Genomic DNA, 16,743 nt, shown 5'->3' with positions numbered 1-16,743 from the left:
ATGAATTCAAAGCTAGTTTGGGCTACATGAGACCCTGTCTCAAAAAAGGGGTTGGGAGGGTGGCTTAGCATTTAAGAGTGTTCACTGTTTTGCAGAGGACCCAGATTTGGTTCCCAGCACCCACATGGTGGCTCACAACTACCTAGAACTACAGCCAAAGGGGATCTGATGCCCTCTTCTGGCCTCTCTAGGCACCTGCACTCATGTGCATATATTCACACACAGACATACACACACATAATTAAACAATAAGCTAAACATTAAAGAATAAATAATAAAATGTAAACAAGCCAGGCTTGGTGACTCATGCCTTTAATCCCAGCATTTGGGAGGCAGAAGCAGGGGGATTTCTGTGAGTTGGAGGCCAGTCTGGACTACATGGTGAGTTCCAGAATAGCCAGGACTATGTAGAAACCCTGTCTCAAGAAAACGTAAACAGTTAAATGAAATTGTTCTAATTCCTCAGGCCTGTGTCAGCTGACTCTTCTTCTCCTTGCGTTTGACACAGCCTTTGGGGAAGTCCTGCTGACCCCTAGCCTTCTGCCTTCCCACTTGAGGGTGCCATTATATTGCCTTCCCATTCCCTCTCTGTGGCTTAGCTTCAACTTGGAGGATCCTTCCTCAAACCTCACCTTTCTAACCTTTCTTCTCCTCCTCCGTATCCAGCTGCTTTGTAGCCGGGGGCAAGTCTTCCAGCTGTGAGGAGAACAACATGGACGAGAGCTGGAATAAAAAGTGCTCCATCCTGATGAACCCTCTTGGTGAGCGGCACCTCCTCCCAGGGCCCATTGTCCTCTCCCTGGGCAAGAGATAGCACGGGTCATGATGGCAGGAAGAGCCAGAGCAGAAGCAGATAGAAAGGCCGGAGGTCAACAGGAGTACAGAATGGCTGGTGGTTACCTTCTGAGGAACCATGACTGACACACCCGCTTAGCCATAGGTTCCCAGTGCGTCTGGTTTTGTCATTGCTGGGTTTGTTGTTGTTTATTTGTGTTTATTTTGAGTCAAGGTCCCATGTATCGCATGCTAGCCTTGAACCCACTGTGTAGCCAAGGATGGCATTGAACTTCTGATCCTCCTGCCTCTTGAATGCTTGGGGTTACAGCGTTCACCACCATATCCAATTCATGTGGTGCTGGAGATCGAACCCAGGGCATGCCACGCAAGCACAACCGAGCTGTACTCCCAGTCCCTGTTTGTTTTTTTCAGATAAGATCTGTTTTAGACCAGCGTGGGCTCAGTCTCTCTATGTAGCTCAAGCTGCCCTCAAAATCATGGTGATCCTCCTGCCTCATTCTCCCAAGTGCTGGGGATACAGGCCTGTGATTCCATGCCTGAGTACACCCAGGCTTCGGTGCAAGTGGACATAAACTAGCTGTACAAGGGCTGAGGAGATAGCTCAGTTGGGAAGTGCCTGTCTGGAAAGCACAGGACCCGAGTTTGATCGATCCCTAGCACCCAAGTGAAAAACCTGGATGTGGGGCTGGGAAGATGGCTCAGAGAGCAGAGGCACTCACCATCAACCCGAAGACCTGGGTTCAGTCCTGGAACCCACGGAACCAACTCCAGAAGTTGTGCTCTGCCCTCCACATGTGTACTATGGCATGATTATACCCCTGCCTCACAAAATGATAACAATAAATAAAACAACAACAACGGCCCACCCAGGCATGTTGATAACACATGTGTAATCCCAGTGCTGAGAGAACAGAGACAGGTGACTCCTTGGAGCTCACTGGCTAACCAGCTTAACTGACTTGGTGTGTTCCAGCTGGGTCAATGAGAGACCATGCCTCAAAAAGCAAGATGGAGGACTAGAAAGATGGCTTGGAGGACACGGGTGCCTGCCATCAAACTTGGTCTCTAGAGTCCACACGGTGGGAGGAGAACGGACTGCTGTGCCTACACACACACACACACACACACACAAAGTGTATATGATGGGGGCCAGTGAGATGGCTCAGCAGGTAAAAGTTCTTGCTCTGACTTGAGTTTAATCCCCAGAATTCACGTAAATTCGGAAGGAAAGAAACTGTACAAGGTTGTTTTCTGACCTCCACATGCCATAGCACATATGCCTATACATGCATATTGTACACACACAGTAATAATAATGATAATAAATAAAAATTAAAACCCAAGGTGAATGATTCCTGAGGAATGACACCTGAGGTTGTCCTCTGGTCTGTGCATACACCTGCACCTGCATGCCCCTGCACATGCATGCCCCTGCACACGCATACACTTGCACATGCATGCACCTGCACACACACAGATACACATATATCCCCTAAATTATCTGTACAGAAGCTGCAAGGCCCAGCTTGCCCTGGGCTCACGCTCCTCTCCTCCACCTTGTCTTGTCCTCCAGGGCCTTTCTCCAATTGCCACGAGGCGGTGCCCCCGCAGGCCAGCTTCTCCAGTTGTGTGTATGGCCAGTGTGGGACCAAAGGGGACACCCTGGCACTGTGCCGCTCTCTGCAGGCCTACGCATCCCTGTGTGCCCAAGCTGGCCAGGTGATTACCTGGCGCAACAGCACCTTCTGCCGTGAGTGACCCCCTCCCCCAGCTCCTACAGCCCTTGGTGAATGCCGAGAACCCTGTCCTCTCCCGTCCCAAAGCTGTGTTCCTCAGCTGCATCCACACCCACAGGAAGTTCTCTTCCCTTCCCAGTCTGCCTCTCCAGCTTGGTTCTGTCTCACAGTGCTCAGAGCCTTCTTCCCTCCCCCTCCCTCTCCCTCTTTCCTTTTTTTTTTTTTTTTTTTTTTTTTTTTTGAGGCAGCATCTCAGGATCTCATGCAACCCAGGTTGACCTCCAACTTGCTGTGTAGGTGTGGAGAGCTGGGATTACAGGTGTATGCCACCATGCCTGACTCTGATTTTTATATCATCAAAAATTTGGCTCTGTGTCTAGTTATTGCCCCTTCTCCCAAGTTTTTTGTTTGTTTGTTTGTTTTTGTTTTTTGAAACAGGGTTTTTCTGCCAGCCTCGAACTCACAGAGATCTGCCTGGCTCTGCCTCCCAAGTGCTGGGATTAAAGGTGTACGCCCCCGCTGCCCGGCTCCCTTCTCCCAGGTTTTAACAAAACCCTTTTTTAATTAATTAACTAACTTATTAATTAATTAATCTTGAGACAGGGTCTCACTATGTAACCCTGGCTGCCTGGAACTGGCTGTGTAGATCAGGTGCAGAGATCTACCTGCCTCTGCCTCCTGAGTGCTGGAATTAAAGGCGAGCACCATCCTCCCGGCCAGAAAGCAGTCTTTATTGTCTTAAATTTATTTTGTTTTCTGTTTGGATTTGTTGGTTTTTACTGTGTGTGTATTGTGTGTGGTGTGCATGTGGGTATGCCCCCCTTTCTTTCATGTGTATGCAAACCATGGTGTGCATGTGGAGGGCAGAGAACAACGTGCATGAGTTGGTTCTCCTTTCATCATGAGGTCCTGGGGATCAAACGCAGGTCAACAGGTTGTAAGCGAGCACATTTACCCTCTGATCTGTTACTGGCCCCTAGGTATTCATTTTTACATGTGTGGGCACACATGTATGCAGATATGTATGCCTGTGTGGGGTGTGTGTGTGAAGAGCAGAGGCTGACCTCAGATGTCTCCCTTGATCTTTCCCCACTTGACTTGCAAAGGCAAGGTCTATCAATAAACCTGGAGCTTTTTTTTTCATGGCCTAGTCTAGTTAGGCAGCTTGCCCCTGGGACCCCTTGTCTCAGCCTCCTGAACTGTGGGGTTACAGGCAGACAACTTGTCCACCCAGCTCTTAGGAGCTGGTGGGACCCAGCTCTAGTCCTCAGTTACTGGCAAACACTCCACCTGTTGAGCCCTCTTCCCAGTCGTTTGTGCTGGTTTTGAGACAGCCTTGTTAAGTGGCTCCAACTGGCCTCGAACTCTCTTGTGCCGTCTAGCATGTTCTCAAACAACCCCTTGCCTTCTGGAATTTGAGACCTACAGTGTTCCTTTTCTCTCTTTGTAATGCTATAAAGATCAAGCCAGGGCTTTGTGTATGCTAGGCAGACCCACTACCATGGAGTTAATCCCCGTTTTAGCCATTTGGGGAAAACAGTATGGCAGTTCCTAAAAATAACTAAACTAGATTGACCATCGGATCTGCAATCCAGTCCTGCATGTGTGCAGAAAACGGTAACTTATTCAAACCAAAATTCTACCCAAAGCACCTTTCATCACAGCCAACAAATGGACGCAAGTCTGGGTTAAAGGTGCTGACCTGTAGCCCTTGTACTTGGGAGGCAGAGGCAGGAGGAAAGGCGTTTGAAGGCCAGCCTGGGCTATATGGAAAGAACAAAAGAAGATTGGAAACAATTCAAATGTCGTATCAACTGTGGAGTGGTTAACCAAAATGCGGCATATTCATACAATTATGTAGCTATAAATGAATAAAAAGAATGAAATACCAGCTCAACATGGACAGATGTTGAAAACTATGCTCACTAGAGGAGCCACAAAGCATCATATGTGATACCATTTGTATAAAATGTCCAGAACCATTTTGGATATTTGTAAGTGACAAACTAAAAAATTCAGTGGTAAGAAGGACATTCACTTTGTTCTATAACCACCAACCCCTACCACCATCCATCACCTGAACCTTTTCTTCCCCAGATGTAAGTCTGACCTGTTAACACTCCATCCTACATCCCCCTCAGCCCTCTGTTGCTACAAACTTAACTTCCTGTAAGAACAGGCATGGTGGTCCACGACTATAATCCTAGCACTTGGAAGGTGGAGGCAGGAAGGTCAGCCTGGGCTACCTAGGGAGTTCCAGGCCTACCAGGACTACATAGTTAGACCCTTTCTCTCTCTGTGTGTGTGTGTCTCCCCCTCTTTCTCTTTCTGCCCCCATCTGTCTGTCTCTCTCTGTGTCTCTCCCTCTCTCTGTGTGTTTGTCTCTCTTTCTCTCTCAAAAAAAGTGGACAGCACCTGAGAGATGATACCTGAGGTTAGGCTTTAGCTTTAATATCCTTGCACAATCATACACCCATCCCCACACATATATCCACACACATATAAACATGTACACACACACAGAATCATAGAGTGTGTGTCCTGTGATAACTAACCTCTTTCACTTAGCATGATTTTCCAAGTTCATCCACATGATAGCACAGACCAGGGCCTTCTTCATTTCTGAGGAAGATGGGATTTTAGACAGGATTTCATATAGCTCATGCTGGCTTTGAACTCATGGCAATCTTCCTGCATCAGTGTCCTGAGCTTGCGATTATAGGTCTGTCCTGCCATGCCCAGGTCATGCTTCCTTTGGAAGCCTAGATAATAGTTCATTATAGAGCTGTGAGAGCCATGCGTGGCAGTTCATGCCTGTAACCCCAGCAATCAAGAGGCTGAATATGGACGGTTATCATTTTGAGGCTAGCTTGGGCCTCAAAGTCCTATACTGGTTGGCCAGTTAATTGATCAATAAAATAGGGCATGGTGATACATGCTTGTAATTCTAGAGCTGGGGAGATGGAGGCAGGAGGATCAGGATTTCAAGGTCATTCTTGACTACATAGCAAGTTTAAGGCTAGCCTGGGCTACATGAGACCCTGCCTCAGAAGAAGAAAAGGCTCTAACACCTCTCACACAGATAGACCAGGGTTCCTCACTCGTCAGTGAACCTTCCCAGTAACTGTCCCTCCAAGGTCAGGAGCGAGCAGTGCCATTCTGCCTTTCTTAACATTGGTGTTCTTCTTAGCTCTGAGGTGCCCACCCATGAGCAGCTACAACCCATGTGCCAACCCCTGCCCAGCCACCTGCCTCACCCTAAGCACCGCAAGAGACTGTCCAGACCTGCCCTGTGTCGAGGGCTGTGAATGCCAGAAAGGCCACATCCTGAGTGGAACCACCTGTGTGCCTCTCAGACAGTGTGGCTGCAGCGACCAGGACGGCTCCTACCACCTGGTGAGAGGCCCTATGGCAGGGGGTGCTCTCCCTCTCTGGCTTCATGTGGGCATGGGGAGGTGAGAGAAAGCTGGAGGCCTCAGAGTGCAAGAAAGGGCGGGGCAGGACAGAGCTGGGGGTGAGGACGAAGGCTAGATACTGAGAAGCTGAGAAAAAGAGATCGAGACCCAGGTGTGGGGTGCACACCTGTGATCTCAGCACTTGGAAGAGACCCAGGTGTGGGGTGCACACCTGTGATCTCAGCACTTGGAAGAGACCCAGGTGTGGGGCGCACACCTGTGATCTCAGCACTTGGAAGAGACCCAGGTGTGGGGTGCACACCTGTGATCTCAGCACTTGGAAGAGACCCAGGTGTGGGGTGCACACCTGTGATCTCAGCACTTGGAAGAGACCCAGGTGTGGGGTGCACACCTGTGATCTCAGCACTTGGAAGGCTGAGGCAGAAGGGTCTGAGCTCAAGGACAGTTTGGACTTCATAGATCCTGTCTCAAAGAAAAGATAGATGGACAGATAGAAGGAAAACAGAAGTGTGGGAGGAAGGAGGAGAAGGGAGAAAAGGAAGGGAGGGGGACGGGAGGAAAGAGAAGGGAGAAGGGAAGGAGGGAGGGAAGGAAGGGAGAAAGATGGGGGAAGGGAAGGGACCAAATGCAGTTACCCTTCTGGGTGGGGAGGGCTCCACCCATCTCCAGTTTCCAAGTTTCCTATTGGCTCTGCTGATGATGGCCATGCCCCACAGTTGGGGGAGAGCTGGTACACAGAGAAGACCTGCACCACCCTCTGCACATGCTCCGTCCACAGCAATGTCACCTGCAGCAGCACGGCCTGTGAGGCCAACCAAGTGTGCTTGCGCCAGGATGGGCTGCTGCGCTGTGCTGCAGGTGAGCTGGGCTCTGCTGCAGTCACTAGGAGCAGCTTTCCTCATCCCTGACGTACAGGAGTCCGACACAGCCTGGCTGTACCTGAAGGACTTGTGGCAGAACTCAAACTGCCATTCCCTCACCCCACCCTAGGCTGGTCTTGAACTCCTGATCTTCCTGTGTCTACTAAGTATTGGGATTACAGGCATGTACCACCATACCTAGCTTTTTCTTTAAAAAAAAAAAACATTTATTTATTTTGTGTGGGGAAATGGGCATGCACCTTGTGCCTATGGAGGACAGCTTATGTCAATCAGTTCTCCCACCATTGGGGGTTCTGGGACTCAAACCCAGGTTTTCAGGCTTGCCTGCAAGTGTCCTTACCTTCTAGTCATCTCACTGGCCCCACACCTGCTCTCCCATGGTGTCTTAGGGTTTCCATTGTTGTGGAGAGACACCATGACTAGGACGTCTTATAAAGGAAAGCATTTAATTGGACTGGCTTACAGTTCAGAAATTTAGTCCATTAGCTTCATGGTGGGTGGCATGCAGGCAGACATGGCGCTGGAGAAGGAGCTGAGAGTTCTACATCTTGATCTGCATACAACAGGAAATGTCTGTCACACTGAACGTAGCTTGAGCAAAGGAGACCTCAAAGCCCACCCCCACAGTGATACACTTCCTCCAACAAGGCCATACCCACTCCAACAAAGCCACGCCTCCTAATGGTGCCACTCCCTATGAGATTATGGGGGGCCACTCACATTCAAACTATCACACATGACATATGATGAGCCCCTAACTGTGTGAGTCACACCCTTCCTACCTACCCTCACGCCTTATGTCAGCAGATCCTCAGATTTGATTCTTTTCTTAAATGTGGTCCTCCTCTCTCTTGGGTCTCTCTGGCCTGGACCAGGCAGAGAAGGGTGGACTGTCCCAGGGATCTTGGAATGATCCTTCAGCCACCTCTTTCTTCACAGAGATGGCAGAGTGTCACATCTCAGAGGATTCTCAGATTGTGAGCTTCGATGGCCATAGCCATCCTATCCAAGACACATGTACTTACATCATGGTCAAAGTGTGCCACCCCAACATGAACCTGCCTTTCTTCACGATCAGTGCCAAGACTAGCAGGGACACCCACAGTAAAATCAAGACTTTCAGTGTCTATCAGCTGTACATTGACATCTTCAACTTCCGAGTCATTCTGCAGAGAGACCATTTAGTCCTGGTGAGCTGGGGACAGTGGCTGGGAAGGAGGAGGGAACCCGGAAGGAGAGGCCTCTGGTTTCATCTATTCATGGTTCTGTCTTCCTCTTCAGATCAATAACACGCCAGTCACCCTTCCTGCCACGACCCAGATCCCAGGAGTCAGCATCACGACCGAAGACGTCTATACCATTGTCACAATTAAGGACGAAGTTCAAGTCAAATTTGAGAGCAACAGTTTCTTAGATATCAAAATTCCTGCATCCTCTAATGAAAAGGTGAGAAGGAAAACACTTGGCTGTGTTGGTGGAGAGGTGATCTTTTGGGGGATAGAGTGGCACCCCATTCTACCACACCAAAGAGGTCATTCCCCAGCATAGAGGAAGAAGGCGTCCCTTTTCATGTAGGGATGGCAAGTATGCATTAATGAAAAAGGCCCTGAGCTCCTGGCGTGTTGGCACTCGAGAGGCTAAGGAAGGAGGGTAGCACGTTCCATGCTACCCAGAGAGACCGTGTGTCAAAAATTAGAAGGCACAGGTTTTGCTTCTTTTGGAAGAGAGCCTATCCAGGAAGCCCTGGGTTCCATCCCTGCAGGGCATAAACTGTATGTGGTGGTACAAAGGAGTTGGAGGCGGAAAGAGCAGTAATTTAAGGTCATCCTCAGCTGCTGATCAAGTTTGAGGCCAGCCTAGGCTACAGAAGACTCTGTTTCCAAAGAATAAAAATTAAAACAATGAAAAGGCAGTGAGGGCCATAGCTCAGTGGTAGAATACCTGCCCAAAGCCCTGGCTTTCATCCCCAGCACCGAAAAAGAAGAAAGAAAATATGTACCCCTCTCTGCCCCCTTAGCACTGAAAACCCACTCCCCTCTGCCTTCCCAGGTCTGCGGGGTATGCGGGAATTTCAATAGCGAAGAAGAGGATGAACTCATGACATCCAGTGATGAACTAGCTTATGAGGAGGCGGAGTTCATGGAGAGCTGGAAAGATAAGGACATCGACCCCAAGTAATGGTCCTCTAAGTCTGGCCGCCTGTTCTGCTTGCCTGCCTGCCTCTCCTTTTCCTCTTTCCTTCTCTCCTTTCTTCCATTCCCCTCTCCTTCCCTTTTCCCTTCCACTGTTTCGCGACAGGGTCTCATTGTGTAGCCCTGGCTGGCCTGGGACTTAATAGATTGACCAGCTTAGCCTTGAACTCACCAATGTCCTCTTGCATTGCCTCCTGAGTGCTGGAATTGCGAGCATGTACCACCGCACTCAGCTTCTTTCTTGTGTTTTTGCAGTACAGGGGGCCTCAGACATGCTAGGCAAGGGCCCTACCCTGGAACTATATTCCAACCTTCATTTTATTTATTGTTATTGTGTATATATGGTGTGTGTGTGTGTGTGTGTGTGTGTGTGTGTCTTTAAGGCAGAATCTTACGTATTCCACGACAGTCTCAAACTTACCTGTAGTTAAAGATGACCTTGAACAACTAACTTTTTTTGTTTGTTTGCTTTGAGTCAGGGTTTGTTTTTGTAGCCCTGGCTGTCCTGGAACTCAATCTGTAGACCAGGATGTCTTGGGACTCACAAAGATCTGCCTGCCTCTGCCCCCCAAGTGCTGGGATCAGAGGTGGGCACCACCACAGCCCAGCAACTTTTTTTTTCCAGATTTATCTATTGTATTTCATGTGTATGAGTATTTTGCATATATGTGTTTATATGCACCATATGTGTTCCTGGTGCCCATTGTGATCAGAAGAGGGCATTGGACCCCCTGAAACTGGAGTTATGTATGCTTGTAAACTGTCCTGTGGGTGCTAGGAACTTCTGCAAGAGCAACAGATTCTTAAGCACTGAGTCATCTCTCCAGCCTCCTTGAGCAACTTAAAACATTGTCTTTTAATTTTATGCATTGTGTTTGTGTGTGTGCACACGCACCATGTTGCATGTGTGGAGGTCACAGGACAATGTGCATGGGTCCATTCTTTCCCTTCCCATTATGTAGGTTCCAGGGATCAAACTCGGGCTCTGAGGCTTGGTGGCAAGTGCTTCACCTGCTGAACTGCCCCATTCTGATCCTCCCGCCTTCCCGTTCCAAGCCCCGGGATCACAGGTATGTACCGCCACGCCCAGCTCTTCTGAGCCCTTGCTCTTCCCATTCTAGTTGCCAGAACATGGAAGAGCAGAGCCTCCAAGTGGAGCAGCAGGAGATCATGAATGGAAAGTGCAAGGTCATTGACTTCGAGAAAGCCCTGGCATACTGCCAGGCTGCCCTCCAGAGTTCTGCCTGGGCCCAGTGTGCCGCCCGGGTACCCCTCAAGCCCTTCCTGCTAGGATGCATGAAAAACTTCTGTGAGTTCAAAGAGCTCTTCCGTGCCCTCTGTGAGGCTCTGCAGTCCTTCGAGGACGCCTGCCAGAACCACGGGCTCAAGCCGCCCATCTGGAGGAACAGCAGCTTCTGCGGTGAGTCTCCCCTAGTCAGCCCACGCTGCCCCCAACCCCGCTTCTCCCATGTATCTCTCTGTAGCTTAGGCTGGCCTCAAACTCAGGTCCTCCTGCCTCTGCCTCCCGAACACAGGGTAATAGGTGTGTTCCACTATAACTTAAAAGTGAGTGAGTGAGTGAGTGTGTGTGTGTGTGTGTGTGTGTGTGTGTGTGTGTGTGTGTGTGTGTGTGTTTAGAGGCATATGCATGTGCACATGGAGACTAGAAGTCACACTTAGGTGTTGTTCATTATAGCCATCTACCTTATTCTTTGTGTGTGTTGGGGGGTGATATATGTGTATTGGATGTGTAAACATGTCTATGAAGGCCAGACTTTGACATCATGTATCTTTCTTGGTTGTTCTCTACCTTTTTAATTTTTTTTTTAAAGACAGAATCTTCCTATGTAGCCCTGGTTCCCAGAACTTCCTATGTAGGCCAGGCTGTCCTTGAACTCACAGAGCTATGCCTGCCTCTGCCTCTGCCTTCAGAGTACTGAGACTAAAGGAATTCACTACCACACCTGGCTCTGCCTTATTTTTAGAAAAAAAAAATATTTGTGTGTGTGTGTGTGTGTGTGTGTATGCATGTATGTGCCAGTACCTTAGATGGGTTATGAGCCACCTGATGGGGCTGCTGAGAAGAATCTGGAAGAGCAGCAAGTGCTCTCACCCACCCACCATCTCTCTAGCCTCCCTACCTTATGTTTTGAAATAAGTTCTCTCACCTAATCTGGAGCTCAGTTACAGGCTAGAATGGCTGGCCAGCAGATCTGCCTGTCTCTGCCTCCAGCACTGAAATGATAGGTGCATGCCACCATGCCTGAGTTTTCATATGAGTGCTGGAGAAGAAACAGGGTCCTTAGGCTTGGATGGCAAACACTTTGCCAACTGTGCTGTGTCTTAAGCTCCACTCTGTTTTCTGAGACAGGGTCTCTCAGTAGGATCTCTGCTACCAAGGCTAGGCTGGTTGGCGAGCCCCAGTGGTCCTCTGTCTCTGTCTCCCTGGCACTGGAGTTACAAGCACTGTCCACCATGCCCCGCTTTTCACATGGGCTCTGGGGATTGGGTTTGGGTCTTCATGCTTGTGGGAAAGTGCTTACAGACTGATAAATCTCCAGCCAGTCCAGCTAATACAAGAATTTTATAAATTAAGTTGTACTATTGGGGTGAAACCTAGGGCTTTTCTCATGATGGGTAAGCAATCGATCACTGAGCTGCATCTCTAACTGCTCTCTGGTTTTCATCTCTCCTGCCAATGCTGTTCTTCCAAAGGGGAAGGCATCACTGTCCTGCCTGGTTGCTGCCTTGGCAGTTAAGGTTAAATTCTGTGCTATGACTTTAAGACCCTGAAGACTGTCTTGGCTCTGTTGCCTCTGTCATCTCCATGTAGCTCACACCAAAAAAAAAAAAAAAAAAAACTTCATTTCCCCACACACTGTACATCTTCATATCAACCCTGGAAAGTTCTTTGCCCCTCCAGGTCAGAGTGGGTGCCTTCTTTTTATATATTGAGGAGGATGAGACAGGGTCTCCTATAGCACAGTTTAGTCCTGAACTTGCTACGTCCAAGGATGACTTGGAACTCGTGATCCTTCTGCCTCCACCAGCAGAGTACTGGGACTACAGATGTGCACCACCATGCCTGGTTTATGATGAGCTAGGATAGAACCCAGGGCTTCACGGTCTGCCAACTGATCCACATCCCTAGACGTCTGGAGACTTCTCTAGTTCTTTTCTGGTTTTTGTAGATGGATTTTTCTTTGGGCCCCCAGCTCACAGTAAATGACCTGGAGACTAATTATTAATTACAGTAGCTCAGCTTATAGCTTAGGCTTGTCTCAGTAACTCTTATAACTTAAATTAACCCATTATATTAATCTCCATTTTTGCCTCGTGGCTTTTTACCTCTCTTCCATCTTGCACCTCTTGTTTCCTCTCGGTGTCCTCCGGTGTCTCTCCCACACCTAGATTCATCTCCTCCTCTTTTCTCTCTGTCTGCCAAGTCATTGGTCATTCAGCCCTTTATTAAACCAATCAGAAAGTGCCTTGGCAAAGACACCTCTTCACAGTGTACAAAAAAGATTATTCTACAACAATTTTTGCTTTTTTTTCACTATAAGTTTTGCTTTTTGAGATTTCAGAACTTGAACTATGAAGAATTTTGAACATTTGGCTTTTTTGAGACAGGGTCTCACTGTGTAGTCCTGGCTGTCCTGGAACTCACTCTGTAGACCAGGCTGGCCTCGAACTCACAGAGATCCTCCTGGCTCTGCCTCCCCGGCACTAGGGTTAAAGATGTGCACCACTATGCCTGGCATTCTTTTGTCTCTTTAAAACATGAATCTATAATTCTATCATTTTCCCATGTCCCTTTTCTCCCTTACATCCCTTCCATGTCCCGTGCCCTTGTTCCCTCAAATTTTGTGGCTTCTTTTTCTTTGCCATTGTTACAATAAAAATATAAATGCATAAATATATAAATGCAACTTACTTAGTCCACTTAGTGCTACACACACATACACACAGGCACGCACGTGCGCGTGAATTAATGGCTGACCAATTGGTATTGGATAATCAGTTAGGGGCTCATCTCTGGGGAAGACTGTTTTTCCCCCGCTCTCAGCACTCCTAAATTGCCTGGAGTTCTTGGTCTCGGGCTGGGGCCCCGTGAGATCCCCCCTTCTGTGTTAGTGTGTCTATTGGTGGTGCGTGTGCTTGTGCAGGGCTCGTTTAGGCAGCTGTTTTGTTGAAGCATCGTGAGTGAAGCGTTCCCGTTCCCAGCAGATTCCTGGTCCACTGGCTCTCACAGTCCTTTGGTTCCTCCTCTTCTTCAGTGTCCCTGAGCCTTAGCTGCAGGAGTTGTGATGCAGACGGTCTCCATCTATTACAGGAGACGTTTCTTTGGTGAGGGGTGAGAGCTACATGTATCTGTGGATATAAGGATACGTATTTAGAGTGCAGTTTACAATTATTCTTCTAGTAAAGCGGTAGATTCTTTTCTGCGGGCCTGAAGTCCACACAGACAGCTGTTGGCTGTGACTGAGGTAGAAGTGCCACTGTTGCCCCCTAGGGGTGTCTCTCGTGCTGGTCAGTGTTGTGATTCACGTTGTTTCCTTCCTTTGAAACTGTAACAGCACCTGTTGGGACAATGAAAGCTTGTCCTGGCGAGGAGGCTGTGGGACAGGATCCAGCTCAGCTCCTCAGGATCCTGGAGGACTGTATTCAGAGTGCATGTGTCTTCAACCAAAGGATTTACCTTTACCTTTGGAGGGCAACCAAGGACAGCAGTCTAGTATTTGGGGAGTCTTTTGGATATCTCTGACCAACAACTTCAAAGGGATTTCTCACACCTGACACTGGGGTTTTGGTTAGTCTATTGCTCCTGTGGGGAGCATTGTCAGCTCAAGGGACACATTTCATTTAAACTATACATTTATACACATACACCTATATTACTATATGTAATTTTAGGTAAATGAAAATAATATGACTCCTATGGCTCTTCCACATATCCTTAGTGTCGGTTTTTATTATTATTAATTCTTTGAGAATTTTATACACTATATTGTTATCATATTTGCCCCCTACCCCAACTCACCCAGGTCTACCTACCCACTCAACTTTATGACTTTTTTTTTTTTTAACACAATAGAGTCATTTTGTGCTCTTTATTTACTTTGGGTGTATAGGCATCCACTGGAGTGCAGTCCACCTTCCAGGAGCCACATCCGTAAAGAAAGCAGACGCTGTCTCCAGCAGATAATGGCTGCCAGTAGCTCTTCAGCTAGGGGTGGGGGTCACGCCATTTCCTTTCTCCATGCCAAGATTTTGTGGGGCTTGAACTTGTGCATGCTGAACAGCCACTGTGGTTTCATGTGTGCAAATACCCTGTTGTGTCTGGAGAGCACTGATTCCTTACAGTCGTCCACCCGGACTGGCCGCAGACTCCCTAGGCAGCTCGCCAAGCACGGCCTTGAACTTCTGTTCCTCATGCACCACCAAGCCTGACTCAGCTGTGTCACTAAACAAACCAACACTAAGGCTGGAGAGATGACTTAGGAGGAGAGAATACTGTTAGAATCGTTACAGTTGTGTAACCCTCGGTGTAAATCAAGAACCTGTCAATTCTTTCTTTCTTCCTTCCTTCCTTCCTTCCTTCCTTCCTTCCTTCCTTCCTTCTTCCTTTCTTTCTTTCTTTTTTTTTTTTTGTGGTTTTTCGAGACAGGGTTTCTCTGCGTAGCTTTGCGCCTTTCGTGGAGCTCACTTAGTAGCCCAGACTGGCCTCGAACTCACAGAGATCCACCTGGCTCTGCCTCCCGAGTGCTGGGATTAAAGATGTGCGCCACCACCGCCTGGCTTAAGAACCTGTCAATTCTTAAAACATGGGACTGGAAAGATGACTCAGCAGTTCAGTGCTCTTGTAGAGGACTCAAGTTCAGTCTCCAACATCCACATCAGGTGGCTCATAAGCCCCTGTAACTCCATCTCCAGGGAATCCAATACCTTCTTCTGGCCTCTGTGAGCACCCTTACACACATTACACAGACACACACATACCACAAACACACATGCATGCATGCAAATGGATGCCCACACACATACACCGATATCTTTTTTGTTTTGTTTTGTTTTGGTTCCAAGACAGGGTTTCTCTGTGTAACTTTGGAGGCTGTCCTGGATCTCACTCTGTAGACCAGACTGGCCTAGAACTCACAGAGATCTGCCTGGCTCAGCCTCCCAAGTGCTGGGATTAAAGGCATGTGCCACCACCACCCAGCCACAGATATCTGTAGCTAGAGTTTTCCTGCCTTGCCCACAGTCAGGGCAAATCTTTGTCACCCACCAGTCCCACAGCCGCTCAGACCCAACCAAGTAAACATAGAGACTTATTGCTTACAGACTGTATGGCCGTGGCAGGCTTCTTACTAACTGTTCTTATAACTTAAATTAATCCATTTCCATAAATCTATACCTTGCCACGTGGCTCATGGCTTACCGGCATCTTCACATGATGCTTGTCCTGGCAGTGGCTGGCAGTGACTCCTCCTGCCTTCCTGTTCTTTCTTTTCTCCTCTCTGTTAGTCCCGCCTATACTTCCTGCCTAGCCACGGGCCAATCAGTGTTTTATTTATTGGCCAATCAGAGCAACACATTTGCCATACAGAACATCCCACAGCAGATATCTTAAAATGCAAAGCAAGGGATGATTAAAACTTTTTAGTATTATTAATTGTCCATATCAACAGCGTCTGTCTGATTGGATTCAAGAACCCCAAGGGTAGCAACATCTGCTGAGAATGCTTAAGTCCCTTTCATAAAATAGCACAGAGTCTGCATAGAACCTGTGTACACCATCCAATATACTTTCAACCCTCTCTACATGGCTCATGATATACGATATAATGTGCATGCTAAGTCAGCCAGGCCAGGAGTATAGCTCAGGGGTGGACTGATTGCCTGGAGTCTCTCAGTGAGGGGCTGGGGAAAGAGCAAGGTAATTAACCGAGGGATGACTAATGGGAACAGCACATTGCTGCCTCTCCCTACCCATGAGCACAGTGTGTACTACATTTGGTCACTCTCTGTCTTGCTTTGTTTATTACATCATTTATTCAGTGTGTGTGTGTGTGTGTGTGCTGTGTATGCACATGCACAGGCATGTGTGCATGCATGTAACAACACACATGGAGGTCAGAGGACAACTTTTGGGAGTTAATTCTCTATTTCACTGTGAGAGTGGATCCCAGAAATCCAATTCAGATCCTCAGGCTTGATGGCACACATCTTTATTGTCTGGGAAATCTCTTCAGCCCCATCTCTCTCTGTTTTTAAACTCTCTTATGTAGTCAAGGATAGCCCTGATTCTGGATCCTCCTGCCTCTGTCCTCCAAGTGCCGATAGTACAGCTATGAGGCACAACACATAGCTGCTTCCCTTAAGGACCATTTAAAGTTCCTTGACAGTTTCCCCTCCCTTCCCTGTGGCCCCGTCATACCTGGTACTCAACTCTGTGTCCTCAGCTAGTAAGTGCAGGAGGACTGAGGAGGACGTAAAGGTCACTTTGCTATTGCTGACTGACCTGGGTAAGTTCCCACATTAGTTTAACAGAACCCCATTTATTTACTTATTTATTATTTATTCAGAGCTAAGCACACAGGCTATACTCAATGTTGAATGAATAAAGGGGAGGGAGTTATGTTGATGATTTAACCCACCCTGGTTTCTGCAGCCTTTGCGTCCTCGGCCCCTTCTGGCCCTCTTAACTGATGCTAATCTC

The 16,743-nt window shown here is 48.1% G+C and overlaps 1 protein-coding gene across 1 annotated transcript in view; it reads left to right on the top strand.

The window, feature by feature from the left end:
* Positions 1–16,743, top strand: part of Zan (zonadhesin) — a 106,353-nt gene that overhangs the window by 32,781 nt on the left and 56,829 nt on the right. The window contains exons 28-35 of the mRNA XM_037198525.1: positions 667–761; positions 2,372–2,548; positions 5,725–5,930; positions 6,667–6,808; positions 7,771–8,021; positions 8,113–8,277; positions 8,881–9,005; positions 10,145–10,443. Of these exons, the coding sequence (XP_037054420.1) occupies positions 667–761; positions 2,372–2,548; positions 5,725–5,930; positions 6,667–6,808; positions 7,771–8,021; positions 8,113–8,277; positions 8,881–9,005; positions 10,145–10,443 (1,460 nt within the window). The remainder of the gene's footprint in view (positions 1–666; positions 762–2,371; positions 2,549–5,724; positions 5,931–6,666; positions 6,809–7,770; positions 8,022–8,112; positions 8,278–8,880; positions 9,006–10,144; positions 10,444–16,743) is intronic.

The sequence above is a fragment of the Peromyscus leucopus genome, chromosome 23, assembly GCF_004664715.2.
Source record: "Peromyscus leucopus breed LL Stock chromosome 23, UCI_PerLeu_2.1, whole genome shotgun sequence".
NCBI classification, from domain to species: domain Eukaryota; kingdom Metazoa; phylum Chordata; class Mammalia; order Rodentia; family Cricetidae; genus Peromyscus; species Peromyscus leucopus.
This window is presented reverse-complemented; position numbering and strand designations above follow the sequence as displayed.